Source organism: Schistosoma mansoni, chromosome W (genome assembly GCF_000237925.1).
Source record: "Schistosoma mansoni strain Puerto Rico chromosome W, complete genome".
Lineage (NCBI taxonomy): Eukaryota > Metazoa > Platyhelminthes > Trematoda > Strigeidida > Schistosomatidae > Schistosoma > Schistosoma mansoni.
In genome coordinates, this window is record NC_031502.1 from 49,483,861 (window position 1) to 49,504,625 (window position 20,765).

Consider the following 20,765-nt stretch of genomic DNA (forward strand, 5'->3'; position numbering starts at 1 on the left):
AGCAAGTACTTCTTTTAAAAATTGGATGTATTGTCGCAACATATCAAAACGATTTCTAATTTGAGAAAGTGAGATCAAAGTGTACAGCCCTTTAATTTCTTTCGACATATATAAAGAAATTATTTCTTAAAATGAAATTCGGTCATTTTCAAGAACGATCAATTTACAAACGTGCAGCTTGTCCTTAAATATTGATAGACATACATAGAAGAAAAAAATGAAGTGAAGTTGGCTTCCAGAAACGCAACATTTAATCTCGATCTACACTTTGTATAACGTACTAGTATGTCAGAAGCATTGATTGAGGAAGTAATCTTCAATACACTAAAGTCGATACCAACAATTGTTTCTTAGTTCCTAGCAAGCCTAATCCTCGTTTCTAATGTCAGTTCGTTACGACCCAGTTCACACAATCAATTTCTCACAGAAGCTTCCTCCAGCAATCAATAGTGGAAATCTGATGCATGTTGTACACACTGGCCTGACAGATCTACTAACGGAAGCACATATTATGAGTGAGAAATACAAGTGTACAAGCTTTTCCATAAATAGCTTATTTGTTTGACCAAAATCAGTCAATAACTCTGTTTGAGTCAGTTCAAACGGATACGACACAGTTGCTAACATTATTATGCAGTTCAGACATCAAAGCTTCCCATAAATTTTCTTTTCGCCTAGAAGCACGCTAAATTACTGAATCGGACCATAGAACTAAACAGTAACGTTTACTACTGAATTACCATTTATATAGAGAATATGATGCTAACAACGAGATCCTTATTGCCAATATTCGGTACACCAAGAACCCCATAAAAATGTACGTCGAGGAAATCAGCTTGGACAAAGTTTGTGAAATCATATTTACTGGTCACTGAGTAACAATCAATATGATGCTCATCTAGTCCTTAGCTCTGATAGAATTATTTCAAACAGTCTGCAGTGTGTCCATTAGTCTAGGTGACTGGATAACGCATGAAAAATTCTAAGATATTAGGTGGTTGACGGTAGTTGGTAATAATGAAACTCATTGACAGAATCTTATCATTAAAGTAGTCAAAAGCTACATTGGTTACCACTTAAAGACTAATCAGTATGAACGTTGCGATCCAAAAGAAAGTCAGTTCCTAGTTTTAAAAAAATTCAGCAGTAAAGTCTCAGGCTGTGAAGCTGAGTAATGCAAGCTGAAAACTTATAAAGAGCATCAGTTTCAACAGGATTCCAGATAAAATTACTGACAAGTATCATCTCGTAGAGTCTAGATTCAGGGTACTCTGCTTCAAACATCATATCAAAAATAGACTTGTAAAATAATCAATAATCTCACGATAAATTTCATTTGCTAACTGTACAACGTATCATTCGATATCACAATCAATGCTGTGATCAATATGAATGTGAGAACGCACAAATCGAAAAATTTAGTATTTCAGATATAAATAACGTGAAAACCACTAAAGCTGATATTATTTGAACAACCAACATCCAGTTTTACTAACTAGTATATCACAACCCAAATCAATACTGCGAACATAAAGTTTAAGTAGTATCATTGTTATACGTCTGTCTCCTGATGACAACTCTTTGTAATACAAGTTATTATATTGATCTGTTCAAAAATACCGTCAACATCCTGAATGGTAAACGACACGTAAAACATAGACTGCGCGTCTGAGTAAAAGCTATAGTCGAGTTTACTAATAGGTTTTCGGAAGATCCTGATCTTTCAGACATTTATGAAAATGTACTAACTATAATAACAAGTAGTTATCCAGTTAAAATTGGACACAATGTGATGTTCTAGAATGATTAAAGAGACGGTATGCACTGGAACTATATTATGCATCATTACTAATATATGTATTCTTAGTGGATAACCACTAAGTGATTGGATCGTTATTTATATGTTGCGTCTATTGTGAGCTTTTGTTCAACCCAATAAATTTAGATTAGACTGCTTCTTATAATTAATTTATTCCTAATCAATTATGTACAGCTTCTCTGATTCACAGCCACTTTTGGCATGTATGTATATGGTTGTGAATTTTTCATTTTATGGTGTGATATGGTCCAGTGTGTTTCTACAAAAACACACGTATGTTTGAAATAAATATGTAGAAGCAGGCTATTAATTTCCCTTGGGGCTCAAGGCATGGGATAGGGAAAAGCTTGCAAATAGTGAACTGATAGGAGCCTAGCTTGTGCTGGTGGTCAACGTTAACTATCTAGGTTAGATTAATAATTGGTCAGGTCTAGGCCGCTAGGTTATGGACGGAATAATGAGAAAGGAATAAAAAATAAGCTGTAATCAGAATTTTGATTGTTGAATTAAGAGCATTGTGAGTCATTGTCCCAATTCATAACATAATCCTTCACTTTTCTGTATGTTTTCTGAGAAGCTTTTATTCAATCCCAATTAGATGAAGCGTTTCCAGTATTTTCTAGACTTCTGATGATGTTATAGATGGACAGTTGTCACCATGCAACCGTTACAAATGATATATCATATTATTTTGAACCTAAATAATAATCATACACATGCTACATTGAAGTGGTGGTCGGGCTTGTCTATCGTGATGAACCAATCGAGCTATACTAGCTGGAACAATCGTCCCTCAAGGTCCTACCATGCCAGGCAGGTCGGTTGAAGAGCGGTAAGACTAAAAGCAGCAAACCCAAGGTCCGAAGGCGAAGTCATACTGCTGACTGTACAGAGGTGTGACAGCAGTAAGGTGTTTCCTTCCAGCATAACAGCGATGCTGCCTTCTCACAAGGAGGGGTGGGGTTAGAAAAGGTTGACCCTAAAAATGCACACCTCGCCTTATCCCACGGATATCCGTCTGCGGCGGTGAGGTCACAACAAGTACGGAGCTAACACAAAAATCCCCCACAAAAAGGTCGTGTGTGACCGACCTCAAGCAGTTGTCCCTCGGGTACTGCAGTCACACTCTCAGGTCATTAAGACCACTTCTAACCCAATTACCTTTTCAGGTACCTCTAGAAGAACCATTCAACGGTGTGGGCGGCCGGGAAGTGATAACTGCTCTCATACCTCTAACAGCACTCAAATCATACACATATATTTGAAAGTTTTTACTTATAATTGCAGTGAAAACTTGCATACTTTAAACGACAAGACAAGATCACTTCTGTATAAGTCATTAAAATTTTATTCATACATATTGTAAATCAAAAAACAAAACAGAATAACACTAAACAACTTGAGTATAATTCGTATAAATAGAATGAATGTTTGTAATATTTCAAGATGACTGATCGTTGAATATGACCTTACCGTGTTTTCAAATAACAACAACATATACAACGGTGATGATGATGATGATGGAGGTAGTACTAATAATAATAATAACAATAATAATAATAATAGCTAGAAGAAAAAGAACTAGTTGAAATAAATCCCTAAAATTATTACATAATAATTAAATAGTATACAATTATGAACAAAATAAATAAGAATTAAACATATAAACGACAAATCATAAATTATCTTCCTAATGTAATTAAACTAATTCAATGAATATAACCATTGTACAAATACAAACAATGATATTAAATTTATTTACCTTTTCATTACGTAATAAAAAGGAAAATCATATGACACGAATAATGAATAATTGAATACATTGAAAACAAATTGTAAACAGAAATTTATTCAAGATTGTTTTACTTTATTCATTATTGAAAAATGAGAATTTGGATTATTAAGTAAATCTTGTGGATGACCAGTTTCAATGACTTGTCCATGATCTAATACAACAATCCTATATATATTTTTTTTTGTTTTTTTATTGAAAAAAAGAAAGTATTAAAAAAATATTCTGTAAAAGATAGTTCAATAATATAATATTCATGTCAACGTTACGTAATAACGAATATAAAAAACATTGTCACTATCCTTTATCTGCTCAAAAGTGGATACAATGTTGATATATTTTAAAATCCTTTTATTTGTTTATTTATTTAAACACATAAATATTGGTACAAACGAGCATCAGATATGTATGCGCCGCACAGATCTCATTTGATTTGTGTGAAGGCTGTGATATTGCTCAGGTGCCAAAACCGAAACAGGTGGTTTTCTCAGGGACCACACTCGGAGCCTTTGACCTAAAGGTCTGATCCACAAGGCAGTGGAGCATCGTAAGGAGATGCAGTCCCATGGTAGCCGGTGACCAACGATTGATTCATACGCCATTTGTTCCTTCAGGATCCTGGAGCCCATGTCCACCATTGGTTTGCAATGAGGGTTTTCCAACTCCCCTAGGTGGACTCGCCGTGTCCACCAACCCGGTCAAAGTGCCGGACATTCGCTTTTCGTTCTCTCAATTCCGTAAACAACAGTAATGCCACGAGAAGTCGGTGAGTAGGAATTCCCTGTCAGAGGCTATATATGCGTGGCCATGTGAGAGCATTTCGAGAAGCATAGCGAACTCTCCCCACTCTCGGCCGTACCAGGGCATTTGGGGGCCAATACTTAAACAACTTCGAATTTACTAAGTAACGCCGAGGCTATTGCAATTGTAAAAATGTAAAACATATTGAAGTATTTATGAGAAATTTGCAAATCTTGCATTACCCTGGTAACTTCTGTTTTTTTTTCATGATTCAATTACGTAATATCTGATTTCATATCCCCAATAATAAGTTGTTTTGTTTTACTCTGTAAATTTGTCTAATATTATGCTTCTTATTACATGTTGTTGAGATATTAATCTTCATTCTATCAAAACATGCTTCCATACATTCTAAGGATTTTTCCTCCAAAATTTTCACATTCAGTAACGTATAAATATTCATCTAAATTACTACTATATAATTCTTTCATAATTCTTATGGTTATTCTACTAATCTTTATATATATATATATATATATATATATATATATATATATATGCCCCCAAACGCCTTGGTATATATAGCCTCTGACAGGGAAGTACTACTCATTGCCTTATCGTGACATTACTGTTGTTTACGGAATTGAGAGAACGAAAAGCGAATGTCCGGCACTTTGACCGGGTTGGTGGACACGGCGAGTCCACCTAGGGGAGTTGGAAAACCCTCATTGCAAACCAATGGTGGACATGGGCTCCAGGATCCTGAAGGAACAAATGGCGTATGAATCAATCGTTGGTCACCGGCTACCATGGGACTGCATCTCCTTACGATGCTTCACTGCCTTGTGGATCAGACCTTTAGGTCAAAGGCTCCGAGTGTGGTCCCTGAGAAAACCACCTGTTTCGGTTTTGGCACCTGAGCAATATCACAGCCTTCACACAAATCAAATGAGATCTGTGCGGCGCATACATATCTGATGCTCGTTTGTACCAATATTTATTTGTTTAAATAATATATATATATAGCCGCAAATAATCATTACTATTGTTTTTCAGGTTGTCATCAGCTGAAAATAACTGAATTCATCTTATTCCATTACGTTTATTATTCTTACTTCAGTTAAATCAAACTGAAATTCAAACAGTACCAAATGAATTCGATTTTTTAAGAGTATCAACGGTTAGCTCATGACAACTACATGTGATGTTTATTTTTTTAAAAGGCTTAATTAATATACATTTCTTAAAAGAAATATGTTACATTAGAATATGATTGATTATTTATAATAAGAATTTTTTTATCAACTACCAATTTGCGTAATCAGTCTACGATCATACGAAATATTTATAACAAAATGTATTCAACTGAAATAAATTTTCACCATGTATTTTAGGAAAGCTAAATATAAACGATCCAGGTTCAAGATTTTTCCAATTGAATCAATCTAATTACTGCTGAATATCGATAAGGATATAAACTAAATTGTAAGCAAAGATGGATAGTGGTTAGCAGTAAAATCCAGGACGCGCGTTTCGTCCTATTTGGGACTCGTCAGCTGGATGGGTTTACTTCTCAGAGTTGATGTTCACTCTGGAATTCGAACCCAGTACCTTTCGCTTCAAACGCCATCGCGTTATCCATCTTTGCTTACAATGCTTGTGAAATAAGGCTATATCGAGGCAATACGCACAGTATGCACATATGCCAGTAAGAGACTGACCAGTTGCAGTCCTAAACACTAATGGGAAGATTCAAACAAATAATACTAAGTGAATATAAACTAAATTGTATTTAATTTGATTTCATGGCATCTATATTGGAGTGTATACATATTAATGCTTATTAATAATCAAAACATTAATTGTAGAAGCAGAGTAGAGTGGTAGTGTGTTGCCTAACCCCTGCCTACCTAGATATGTGATATTAGATGGTGTAAGAGTGCGTTGGAAGAAACCTATATGCGGCCAAATATGCGAACTCAAATAGAAATGCTTTATATGCATAAAAAGTATGCTTTTTAACCAATCATAATAGTGAAATACGTATTAAACTAAATATTTATTAAGTTACACAGGATTCACACTTACCTATCTGTATTCATTACAGTGGATAAACGATGAGCAATAATAATTACAGTTGCATCTTTAAATATATCTCCTATTACGGTATTCATAACTAAATTATCTGTAGATGGATCCATTGCAGCTGTGGCTTCGTCAAGAATAAGTAAACGAACACGACCACCGGAAGAGAGGAATACTCGAGCTAGACAAACGAGTTGACGCTGACCAGCCTGTTGAAAAAATCACATCAGAATATAAATTAAAATTGTTAAAACTTTATTACACACCAAAAAAATATAGAAACTTGGTTGGTGTTCGTGTGACTATCGTAACCAATGATTGAAGATTCTGTTTGACATGGCTCAGAGTTGATCACAATGGCGTAGGTATATACACTCTCTGTCTTCCCTCAAACTATAAGATTAAAATTGCTTCATATCTGTCTTTCGTCCTGTACTATATCTTTATATACAATCTTTCTTTCATACATTACCACCATTAAATTAACTACTATGAATTCGGTGTTCAACTTGTTGTGCTTATGAGGTATGACACCTTGGGCCGATGCATATATGTACCTGGTCCTACGTTGTAGCTGAGTGACGGACATAATAGTTTTCACCGAGTTAGTGGCCATAACTACAGGGAATAAATAAAATGTTTTCTCTCTATAGACATAACTACAGTAAAGTCAGGTAATAACTAAAAATTTGAAATGACTGACGCTTGAATTACGATATATAATTTATTCGTAATACAAGAAAGTGTACGTATTCATATAACATATGATTCACCTTAAAATAAACAAATTAGCCCTGATTATTTTTCTATTCATTGATGCATGGAACTTCAATTCACTCAGGTGTACAAAATACACTAACCGACAAGCAGCTCAACAACAGGGGATATCTTGGTGTGACAAATATTGGAAATTATAATCTGATAAACAATTTCATAATAAGTAAATCCTGTGTAATGTATTTTTGATAGTGTTTGTTATTATTATAATCTTCATCAGGCCATATCAACTCTCTACGTTTAGTTGTTTATACATGAACTAAACATACTTGGAATAAGTGATTGTTTCCAAGATAAAAATTATTTACGTACATGGAATATTGTAAAGCATAAAATTAAAAGAATACGAATGGAAAGATTATGCTAACAATAATACAAGACGAAGACGAGTTACTTCACTGACGTTCCTTGAAACATAAAAGCTCTCATTCACAGTCCTGTTGTCTCTTTTTTCTTACACTCATGCAGCTATAATCGTTGAAGTGCTGTTGTTTATCAGTTGTTCTATCTACATGAGAAACCTTAAATCTACTATATCAGATGTATGTATGTATGAAAATAAATATGACTGACAGAGACACAGTTTCTGTGCCTACCCTTGTCTGTGGTCAACAGGTTAAACAATACTTTAAGTTATGTCTAAAATCAGTTCCCATTTTGTGAGTGGTTTATGATTTTAGACTACACACTCGGGAGACCCAATCCAAATATCAGTTAATTTGAGATGTGGTGAGACTATCATTCAATGTCATGAATGATATTTATTTCACCATTTAGTACATACTAACTCCATCTATTCTGAGTTCATAGTTATGTGTAGGACATTGTTGAATGACTGAAAACTAGGATGAGACAACTGTTTGTTGATTCTTAGTTCTTAATTATTCTTTCACTTATATTAGTTTACGGTGAAAAACGACGACTTCGAGTGACGCCATAGCGACCTTGAGTGTTTCCACCTGATTGATTAATCCATAAACTATAGTCTCGCCAAACCAACTTGTTGAGACTAAACAATATTCATATGATATACACATATTAATTAGAAGTTAAATATTTACGAGAATATAAATATCATTTACATACAGATAGATTTGCTCCACCTTCACCACATTCATAATCCAAACCGGCATTAGTCGACCGAACCCAATCAGCTAAATGAGCAGATTCTATTGCACGCCATAAATCGATATCAGGCAGTTTACCAAATGGATCTAAGTTAAATCGAAGTGTACCAGCAAAAATTATTGGTTCCTAAAAAATAAAATGAGATGAGCATGAAGAAAAACTACTTATTTCAGGATACTTTGAAAACATTGTTATATTCCGATGAGAATAATGGATGAAAACTGTTGGAATCTATTTCTGGACTGATACTATACATATATTTTTGTTGTATAATTGTTAAGTAACTAAGCTATTCATATTCGTGTTCCAATTATCACGAGCTTTATTTTGACCTATGAACTATTATTATACGATTTACCATTCTTGAGTTATGCCCAGTCTATCAATTACTATCTCCCACATTTACAGCCACTTTCGGCTAAACCTTGTACAAATGTTATTTTCTATCTTAGGGTGCGACGTGGTTTGTTTGGTTTGTATATAAACCGAGTGTGTTTGAAATACATGATTCATGTCGCAGAAGCTGGGATTGGTATTCTGAACCCAACAGGCAGGGCTAGGCAGGAAAAGTACCGATAAAGACTCTAGGCTGCTCATACGGGTTTATATGTCATTGGTCCGATCATTGAGTCACTGTCCTCTAATTGATGATATCATTACGTTATAGATTAATAGCACGCAAGGGCACAAGTTATAAAAAACATGTCTTTGGTACTTTGGCACAATATTCAGTTGTTATATTACTGAATCAGTGCAGAGGAATATATCAGTTTGATTTAGAACGTAACCACTACACTAGGAAATAAATGGAAACTACTGACCCTTTAAAGTGTATCAAGTGTACTATCGAATACTTAATGTCACGTTGACCGTTATATTTGATAGTGTAGCTTAGAAATCAAGTGAAGAGACAGCTAGATATAGAATAGAAGACAATAAATACCCAAGCACCAAGTATATAAATTTTAATTCATACCTGTGGAAGAATACTAAATCGAGATCGAAGTTCATGAAGGCCAATTCGTGATAAATCAACTCCATCAACAACAATTGGACCGCGTTTAGTTGATGTTCTATGTGTATCTAATCTGTCTTCTTCTAATATCGTAGGCTCAATTAAACGAAAGATACTAGATGCTAAAGATGATTTGCCTGCACCAGTACGACCAACAATTCCTATACGGCGTTCTTGTGGATTACCACTTAATTTAAGATCAATAGATTTCAATGCTGTAACTAATCGTCCAGAATTCGATGAAGTTTTTTGACTAACTGATAAGTCGTGATTATCAGTTACTTTGTTCTTTGTAGGCAAATGGTATTGGACAGTAGCTTTGTTGAATGTAATTTCACAACAAGGTCTTGGCCAATCAATTGGAGGAGGACTATCCACTCCATGATCCCAGTCAGCTTCTTGTTCAACCTGGAAAAAATAATCGAATGGGTAGTATCATGTTCAAAGATAGATGGAATTGAAACAAATAGTATACCATGAAAATTCAGATTGTATAAATGTTTCATAATTTGATGTGTATGATTCTGTAGGACTCTATCGATCAAGACAGATTCCTTCACAGATTTTCTTCTAATTAACTAGTATGACTTACTTACGCCTGTTACCCCACGTGGAGGAGCATAGGCCGCACATCAGCATTCCCCATTCAACCCTGTCTAAAGCAATCATTTCCAGTTCTTTCCAGTTAACATTCATCCTTTTCATATATGCTTCTATTTCCTGACGTAATGTGTTCTTTGGCCTTCCTCTTTTCCACTTCCCTTCACCATTTCAAGTCAGGGATTGCCTCGTGATGCAGTTTGGTGATTTCCTCAATGTATGTCCTATCCAATTCCAACGTCTTTTCCTAATTTCCTCTTCAGATGGAAGCTGGTTTGTCCTCTCCCATAAAACGCTGTTGCTGATAGTATCCGGCCAGTGAATGTTGAGTATTATGCGTAGCCAACTGTTTGTAAATACTTCTACCTTTTTGACGATGGATTTAGTAGTTCTCCACATTTCAGCTCCGTACAGTAGGACTGTATTGACGTTCATAGTGAAGATTTTCACTTTGAAGTTAGTTGACAGTTGTGTTGAGTTCTATATTTTCTTCAATTGTAGGAAAACGGTTCTTGCTTTGCCAATCCTCGCCTTTACATCTGCATTAGATCCTCCTTGTTCATCAATGATGCTTCCCAGGTACGTGAATATTTCCACATCTTCCAGAGTTTCTCCATCAAGTATAAAACTAACTCGCTAAATAAGCGTTAACTAGTATAAAGTTAACTAATAAAGAATACAACTTTATATTATGAAAATATCTACAACTTCTAATTCGTTTTTGTGCAAATTTTAATAAACAAGTTGACTAACTGTTAGTTCAACATTATATCCATGTTAAAATGTAGAACATTTTACAAAACGTTTGGTGTTCATTTTAAAAATTGCAATTTTGTTTTATCATTCTATGTAATATGAACATTCAAGTAAGTGTTAGATATTAGTAAGGAGCAAATATTTTCAATTCAATAAACCTAGTTATATTTATGTTAGGCAAGGCAATTAAGTCTGTTAATGTTATAAACTGTATATATGCATTAATTTCAAGTACCGTTCCAAATAGTTTCAAGTAATCAACTGATGACCAGAGAAGTAAATCACATATATAAATGTGTTAAGACAGTTTTTGATTTATTTGTGGTGCATAAATAAAGATCTTCATCTTCGGTCTTACCTACTTTATCGTATCAAGTCTTATCAGTTTTTTTCTTAGTAATAATAAGTAGTCATTTTACCTCAGTTACAACAAGTAGTCATACGAATGTTTTGTTCCAGTTACAATAGTACACAATATATTTGAAAACTTACATTATAGGAAGGCTAAAAGAAATTCGACGCTACATCTCTACATTTGTGAAACAAACAACAAGTAAAAAAATGGATAACGACTACGAATTCTGTTAAAAAATGATAGACCTAAGAATGAGTAGTGACATGTTTTTTTCCGTTAGAAATCACCAAATCAAAACGTTCGAAAGAATACTATTCGCATATTAGTGATTCATAAAAAACGATAGAAATATTAGGAGTATGTAGTGTCTAGTAATATGTCACACGTGCTACTTATTGTTAACGTTAACCACGTACCTCTTTAGTGTTATTTTTGGAAGCAGACATCTTAAAAATTAATGTGTTATTTTCTAAAGGGGAGATTTGTAATGTCTAGTAATACGTCAAACGCTCATGGGTTATTCTTGCTTCCGGATTATTTATTTTAACACATAAACATTGGTACAGTGGGGCACCAGATACATATAGGGTAAGGTGTATATAAGAAAAAAGAACAACCACAGATTAGTGTATTTTAGTGTAATAATAAAAATAATGGTGGGGGAAACAGACATGTACAACCAGAAGAACTCTTTCAGTTAAGGAAGTTATAACAACTCTTCATGAAGAAAGTAAAAGGAAATTGCAACAGGATCGCCACTGGCTTCTATTCTGAGCCATATCTGATAACATCTCTCTAGCCACTGTCTTGCACCATCTCTAGGACCCCAACCAGGGAGTCGGGAAGGACCAACAGAAGCAAGTCCTTTGCAGCTTTCTTTCATACCACGACACCATGTCATACACTGACCACTTCTCCGCTTTTTCCAACCAGTCCCAGCATCGGCAAATAACACCAGTTGAATTGTCATCTCTGTGACCGGACATACGACGCCAAACCTCTGCATTACTAAAATAGTGTTGCCACTAAATGTCACCAATCCTTCGGAAACAAAAAAGATCAAACTCACAGAGTTGTCTGACATCCTCAACTCGGAGAGGCCAGGTTTCACAAACATAGAACAGAACTTGCCCTTGAACGCTCAACCTCTAGACCACTGAGCCGGCAACCAACGATGTCTGACTTTAACCAATCGGTTCACGATATCAATGAAATCCAACAATCCCTACAACCCAAACTGAGAATTTTAACGTAGTCTACTACTGATTTAAACATATTGAAAGTGATTACTTCAATTGAACGAATAAGTATAAAAAAGGTCGTATAAGTTATTAAATAGTTGTTACTTTGTCAGAAGTTTGAAAATTATTTACTAAAGTCATTAATAAGCGTTCAAATGATAGTTTCTGTCCGTAAAAAATAACCGACACAAACATATATTTCAAATAACTTTCACATTCATAAAGATGAATATAATTCTCAGTGAAAATGTAAGTTTCGAAATAACTTTTATTGTTAATTGATAAGTAACTAAAAAATAGAAAATCCCATTCACATAAAAGAATAAGATGTAACTACTTACTCGGATGTATTCACAAATTCTTTCCAATGACACAGAACTTGTCTCCAATTGAGATAACTGTTTAATAACCCATGTCAATGAATCAAATACTTGTAAAGCATAAACTATGATTAAGCCAGCGATACCAGGCGATATTTTTGATCGAAAAGCAACCAAAATTATGGCACATACAAATACCATAAAGCTACAGGATAACTGGAATTTTTAAAAAAAAAGTATGAACAAAAACACAAGTATTTTGATATAAATAACAACTAAAACTCAAAATAAAAATGGAGTCATAAAAGGAATGCAAACAAGAAATCTGGATGGAAATCGTTAATGATTTACACAAAAGGCTGGGCTATATATAAGTTCTGATAACTTAATGAATAATTAAAACTCACTGATATTAGCTAATATATCAGGAAGTTATGAAACAAAGTTGTGGTTTTAACTGAAACAAACGATCATTTGATTCTTTCTGATGTGTAATACTAAACTGTGTCCATTTTATTATAATATTAGATGACTTCAATATTATAAATGTCATTTGTGAAATGTCAATAGATGAGGTTATTAGTGTCTATGTATGCGACACTGATATTAGTCTACATACAAGAATTCGGTAAACGAAACTTCATTTTTTAAATTAATTTTTGTGTTGGTTGTTTTAGTCTTGCCATTGATGTTTAAGACTGCAATTGATCAGTCTCATATTGGCATATGAGTTAACATCAACTCTAGGATGCAGGTACATCCAGCTGACGAGTCCCAATCAGAACGAAACGCGCGCCCTGGATTCCACTGCTAGCCACCATTCATCTCCGCTTAGAACTTCATTGCTATTTTTTACTTGTTAAATAAAGACATCGATTAAAATCACATTGATTGTAGTAAGTATTATTATTATTATCACTAATAATAATAATAAGTAACATTGACAGCTTGTATGTGGAATAAATCCCACAAAATTCCGATAATCATATATCAAACAAGAAAATATTACCCATATACAACAACATTATTCATTTATTTCCTTATGCAAAAGATACTAGCTGATTACTGATTTTTAACAATGCAATGAAGTCGAGTAGCGGTAGTTCCTGCCTGAAATGTACACGACATAAATAAGTGCTTTAAGAAACGATTCTAATTAATGAAGGCAGATTAACATAGCAAATTATAGGGTAGAAATAATTACTGTCACTGGGTGACTTTAGCTGGCATATCACTGGAAAACAGGAGGCATTTTAAAAATCTTTATTCGTGGCCAGTGACTACCTGGACACAGTAAATAAGTGGATAACGCGTTGGAATTTGAAGATACGGGTACTGGTCTCAAGTCCCAGAGTAAACATCAACTGCAAGATGCAGGTACATTCAGATGACAAGTTCGAAATAGGATAAGACGGTCATCCTGGATTCCATTGTTAGCCACTACCTATCTCTGCTCAAAGTGCATGTAATCTAATGAAAATATCGAGGCAACCCGCACATGCCAAAAGAGACTAATCAATTATAGTCCCAAATATCAGTGAGAAGATCCAGAAAAACCGATATATATATATATATATAGTCGTAGTTAAGAAATCTTCAGTATCAAGAATAAACGATCGTACTCAAAATGAGCCCACAAACTTCAGACCTCAAGGCAAGAGAGTTACCTTTAAACCATTGATATAGTAAACTACATTTTCAACATGAGTCGGTCTACCAAGTAGTGACAACCACTCAATTTTGTCGATGACACCTGTTTCACTCACAACATAGTTTGCATTGCCTCATCATCCAAGGTAAGTCTATGACGAGAAGTATCTTCAATTTATCAATCTGTACACTTTACATATCGTTTAATAAAAAAAAAACATGTTTAGATTCTGAACACAAACTAAGCTTAAAGTACACATACTAGAATATTTACGACAATGATGATAAAAAGGAAAAAGAAACTAACATTTAGATGAACATCTAGCCACCGGTTAGCAACAAAGCGTACATATTCGAAAACCGCATTAGCATCAATCAATTTGTCAGATTTAGCAATAAACTCTTTATCACGTTTAAATGCTCGAACAACAGTGACACCTAAAGATGAAGCTGACGTTTCACTATAATTGGTTAACAGTGGTGAACGAGTATTTGCATCCAATCGACGTGTTTGTCTAACAGAAGGCATATAAAATACTAACACAGTTATGCAGAATATAAATACAGGAATAATCACTGCCAATCCTATTCCAAATGGACGTAGAGTAACAGTAACAATCATTAGTGAAATAAGAACATCCCCAGTAGTCCCGATGGTATCACTGAATGAGTTCGGTATGGTATGATCTAAATTGTCAACATCATTACTGAATCGATTCAATATACGACCTAATGGTGTATGATCAAAGAAACTAGCTGGAGCGTGAAGAATTTTCGATAAAAGGTGTTGATGTAATAGCTACAAAACGGATGAAAAAGAAAGTTATTTATCAGCATTTAAATCTTAAGCATCAAATGAAAATTATCACGAGAAAAAGAATGTATTCAAAAAATGAATTGTATGTAATATCAACGTATATATTTCTTTAGTTTCATATTCATTTAAGACAAAAAAAATTCTAGTAAGCTTTCGTGTAAGTAGTACTTGATAGATCTTGTTTCAACGTTATGAGAAAGAATCAGATCTCGTCCAAGATATGTTCAGTGAAACGTATCAAACTGATAGCTGGTTATATACATAGGGGGAAGATTAAAGTTGAACGTATGGTATCACATTCATCTGGAGATTCTAAATTATTTAATATTTTGGGTTTTAAGGTAGGAATACATCTCCAGGTGAAGTTGAAATAGAGATCTTTGCTTAAGAATCCTTTGAATATTCTGTATATAGTCCATGTTTCTTTCAAGAAGATACTAACCATGATATTTTAATTCATTTATGAAACTTTTGGTCTTTCAATTCACTTATTTAATCTTAGAATACTTTTTATAACCTTGCTGTTGATTACCCATTCAGTAACGTTTCATCCTGTTTACGTACGCTACTATGGTTGAATACTTACTTACTTTACTTACGCCTGTTACCCCTCGTGGAAGAGTATAGGCCGCCATCAGCACTCTCCATCCAACCTTGTTCTGGGACTACAGTTAGATATTTTAAACATAATTCTCTATCATCAGATGAAATAATATATAGAACAATTAAAAACTACGAGACAGTGAATATACGATCCGTTCAATATTTGAAACTACCCAGTAGTGCATAAAAATGAGTTCAAGCGAGGAGAAACTTCATTTATTTATTTAAACACAAATATTGCTCAGTATGGTCCTTCATTTTGACGTTAATTAGATCAGACTCATCACTCTTAGCGGCCCATGTATCTGACTCCAGTTCAATCGTACGAATGATTTCTATCAAAGTATACATACCGCCAACCATAATCATAAACTTAAATCGCTTTAGTGAGTAACGGAATTAAATGTGTCAAATACGAGAATGAATTTCGAATATGTATATTTCATACAATTGTTGATCGAAACAATCAGGGAAATGAAGTAAAGAAAGCGAAATGAAATGACGCGTAGTGAAGAAAATGAGTGAGCCAACTCACTTTAATTAAGCGCGACTCAATATCTATAGTCAGACGAAAACAAGTTACAGACATGTGGTGAATAGAGCAAGCGATACACACATATGATCATATAAAGACAGTCAGAGTTAGTAAACGAATAAGTGACAAGGTCAAAATGTAGCTTGCGAAGAACGAATAAATTGTTCTGTCCAGAAGCTAGAATAATCTATGTGGGCTTGACATAGTACCAAACAATACAATTAGTACAAGAATCAACCAAATATAAATGCTCCACACTTCGTCATTCGATTTCTGTGAGAGCTTCTCACCTAGAGATCTAATCCACAAGACAGTGGAGAAACGTTGGGAGATGTAGTCCCGCGGTAGCCGGTGGGCAACAATAGGTTCATTTGTCATTTGTCCCCTCATGATCCTGGAGTTTATGTGCACCATTGGTTTGGAATCAAGGTTTCCCGAATTCCCTAGGTGGAACCTCCATATCCACCACCACGATCAAAGCGCCGAACATTAGCTTTAAGTTCTCTCAATATAGTAAACAACAGCCCCCACCGCGAGAAGGCAGTGGGTAGGACTTTCCTGGCAATGGCTGTATATGTGTGGCCACGTGAGAGCATTTCGAGAGGGGAAGAGGACTCTCCCCACCCTTGTCATTACCAGGGCATTTGGGGGCCTTACGATCGCAGCTACTGCATTGAACTAGTAACGTTCAAATCGTTATACTGACTGGAATAGATATTCCTTGAGGTCCAAACATGCCAAGTAAACAGCCAGGATAGAGATAAGATTAAAAGAAATAAATATAAGATCTGTAAACGAAGACGTGATGTCAAATGTAGCAAAATGTTTTTCACAGATAATTAGCACCTCTTCACAACGAAAGAATGGGTTAAAACAGGTCGGTTCCTTAAATAACACACATTACCTTGTCCCATGATTTCCCAACCTTGGTGATAAGGTCTGAAATGTGAGGAGCTAACAAAACAAAAAATTCCGTACCTGGAAAGTTGCGTAGCGCAAAAGTCACAATTATGCAATTGCATCCAGTTTCTAATTTTGTTCCTAACGTTTAAGTTTCAAAATTCATTTCTTTTTTTAAACTCCATCTTTCAAATTTAAATTTCCACTGAATTTAAAAGCAATACCTTCCCTTCATTTCTAGTTGCAATGACTGGTTTGGTACGCTAATAATTAACGATTCGAATTAAATGTGAAACCTTTCAGGAACATTGTAATTATTATACTACTTCTTAATCACTGAATCAAAACCTATTAGGGTCAAACTTTTAAAAATTACCTCAATCATAACATGAAATGAGAATTCACTGCATAGATTTGTGATAAAACGTCCTAACAATGGCGTGAAAGAGAAATCAGGAGACCGGTAATTATAATAATAGTTATTACCATCACTATATATATATATATATATATATATATATATATATATATATATATATATATATATAGGGAGAGAAAGAGAATACTTACATTTGAAGCTCTCAGATTCGAATACGCATTAAGTAGCGCAAATAATAAGATTAACACTGTCTGACCTAAACCAGCCCATGCATAACCTATAATATAATATAATATTCTATCTTTAATCTGTTCTATTAATATCTGACGAGCAGTTTCATTACTAATTATAGTAGTATTTTGAAAAGCTTGTTCAGCCTCAATTAATTGTTGATCATCTGCAAACCATTGTAACCAATAACTGCAAAATGCCTGCCGAAAATAAAAACCGCGAAAAAAGAGAATTAACAATGAGAAACTGAGTATAAATATATTTGGTATAGTTTCTGTAATTTATTTACTGTGTTGTATTCAATGGATTGCAGTCATTAGTTGAGTACAATTGAAATAATCAGTTCTATCAATAATCTATATCAACTTTAATCGCTTTTCAAGGAAATCTGATTAGAAGTCAACCGTGTGACAAATACGATAGTCACTAGCTTTGATGGATTATAATTATTCAACTAGCTGGTAATATAGAATACAGAACCTGGGATATGTGTACGTTCGGGTCAGATTGGAATAATCTCTTAGAGCACAAAGAAATGAAATTGCCAGGGCGAGAAATCCCAGTATATTAGAGCTAGTAACAGTCTTAGTTGTAGCACGAAAGATAAGGCACTGAGGATGTAGTTCAAAACAGTATGGATTAGTGGAATAAAAATTGATAAGGTAATTTAGAAAGTCAGGATTCAAGGGAAGACAAAAAGATAATGCACCTGTACCATTGCAGACGATTCTCAGCCATGTTATCCAAAGTTACTAACCTTTGATTACGATAAGTACCCGGACCCCAACCAGATAGTCAGCATCTATCAACATGGGTCAGTGACAATGTGTTTATGGACTGATGCCATGCCTTGGTTTGGTCGGGATATATATTCCTTAGTTGTGCAAGAAAACAGATATAAAGTTCATAGTGTTTGAAATTCATCCTTTGATCAATTTTTATATGGAGATTATTCATCAAAATAAATTAAATTCACACGATCTTATAAAGCCGTTGCTTTTTTGTGACAATGCTAATTTCTTTATTACTTCGTTGTTCTACAGTAACGAAAAGATGACATTTACGACAAGTGTGGCTATTTTGATACTATTTTGACTGATTTTCACATTTTAATATGATGTCTGAAAGTTGAAGGAAGGAAATCAGATAAAATCCTGAAATTGGGTTTTGTACAATAAAATAGTTATCGGTAGTGCTGACTTGTAATATTGACGGGACTGATAAAGCGAATCTATGTGACTCAACGTCACAGTCACAGACGTGATTACTTATCTATTGAAACCACTTTATGTGCAATATGGCCATTTTATTTTGTATGAGATCCATCTGTTGAAAATTCACTAATCAATATTATAACAAAAAGTAAACATAAGAAGATATAAGAGGTTCATAAATATTATTCGATACGTAGTTTAAATCGTGTATTGACATTAACTGAAAAACCATATAAAAATAGGGGGCACTAAACCGCTCTTTCGTCCACGTATGTGACTCATCGATAGTGTAAGACTTTTATGGAAGTCGAACTCAGAACCTTACAGTGAGAGGTTAACATCTAAACCCTGAGGTTGGCATTCGATGGTTTACATTTCTGAAAACAGTCAATTCGTGATTTGGAGAGAACATCATCCATTTCGATCAATGATAGCTACCTCGCCCCAGACATCGTTGGACTCCAATGGTTACGATTTTTCACCAAACTTCCTGAAGTTTCTACCCGATACTAGCAACTAGTGTGGACATGATTATTAGTAGTGTAGAAGGACGACGTAGTTATTCAATGCTTACTAGCTTTCAATATTTGTGTAGTTTACGAGTTCATGATGTAAACTACAGAATGACCAACGGCTTGTAAAATAATGAGTGTTCAGAACAACAAAATTTGAAACTCACCTGTACACCTAAGAATCCCGCATAAGACAGAACACTGATAAACGTAACAGATACACTGCGAGCACGGAAATACTCCCAGTAGGTTGACCACGACACATGACCATGCATAATTTCTTCATCAGTCATGAATTTGCCACATTCAACGTCATCATTTTCAAGTTTATCATTATCTGATGTACTAGCATTTAAATCTGTAGTACTTATGCTAGCTGCAGAACGACGATGAGTCACCTCCTGTTCAGATCTAAAATCAATCAAATCATTTAGTGCTCCATCAGTAGCCATAACCTGAATAAACCCCGGAGAGAAATATGATACAAAGAAATGTGAAACAGAAAACCAAAGGAAGAATTACAATAACACTTATACTGTTTAAATCGATAATTATATTTACTGAAAAGCACAGTTATCGTATGTTTCTATTCCCTAGTTCAAACACAAATAATTTATGTTTTCAAAACGAAAACATCCTCGTCCAATTTTGTGAACTCAACTGGTTAACCGAACTGAAATAGATAGGGTGAATCCAAACCTCATAGCGGTAAGTATTAAAGACAAGTTGACAAAAGATGTAATGTGTTAGAATTACTGTACAAGAATGAACAAGCATAGACAGCTAAGAGAGTAGGGAACATCTGTAACTGAAATTTTCATTATCTCATTGCACAGGGACGTTAGCGAGAAAATGGAAATAAATGAAGTTTATAAAAATTATTTGAATGTTATTGGTGATAGAGTTATCTAGAAAGACAATTAAATCTTTACGATCAAAGCATCCAACTGAAACAACGAAACACCTTGATAATCATCAGTTGTAAACCAAAATAAACAACACTAAAGAAACTATAGTATTTCCTTCAGCTTTAATGATAATTTGAAGTATGAATCTAAAGAGCAGTTACTAAATGATTGAATGAGATATCACTCTGTGGTTCTGTTGTGACAGCTTGGACAGATAAGCAAATCTCCCGGGTTCTATGTTGCTTATGACTGACTGAAGTTAAGTTACAGTCCAAATAATAGTTGCATACGAATATGATTAGCAGACTTCAATTGTGTTTACACACAAAAATAAATGAGCAATCTTTAAAACAAAACTTACCTCATCATTATTGTCATGCTTTGAAG

The 20,765-nt window shown here is 34.4% G+C and overlaps 1 protein-coding gene across 1 annotated transcript in view; it reads right to left on the reverse strand.

The window, feature by feature from the left end:
* Positions 1 to 3,201: 3,201 nt before the first annotated feature.
* The window catches only part of Smp_129820 (putative multidrug resistance protein 1 (ATP-binding cassette C1)), a gene marked incomplete at its 5' end in the record, with an annotated part of 49,583 nt that continues 32,019 nt past the window's right edge, over positions 3,202 to 20,765 (reverse strand). Inside the window, 8 exons of the mRNA XM_018790006.1 lie at positions 3,202 to 3,779; positions 6,441 to 6,646; positions 8,301 to 8,468; positions 9,319 to 9,765; positions 12,651 to 12,845; positions 14,587 to 15,078; positions 17,705 to 17,880; positions 19,646 to 19,925. Coding sequence (XP_018655393.1) covers positions 3,671 to 3,779; positions 6,441 to 6,646; positions 8,301 to 8,468; positions 9,319 to 9,765; positions 12,651 to 12,845; positions 14,587 to 15,078; positions 17,705 to 17,880; positions 19,646 to 19,925 — 2,073 coding nt within the window. The 3' untranslated portion in view covers positions 3,202 to 3,670. The remainder of the gene's footprint in view (positions 3,780 to 6,440; positions 6,647 to 8,300; positions 8,469 to 9,318; positions 9,766 to 12,650; positions 12,846 to 14,586; positions 15,079 to 17,704; positions 17,881 to 19,645; positions 19,926 to 20,765) is intronic.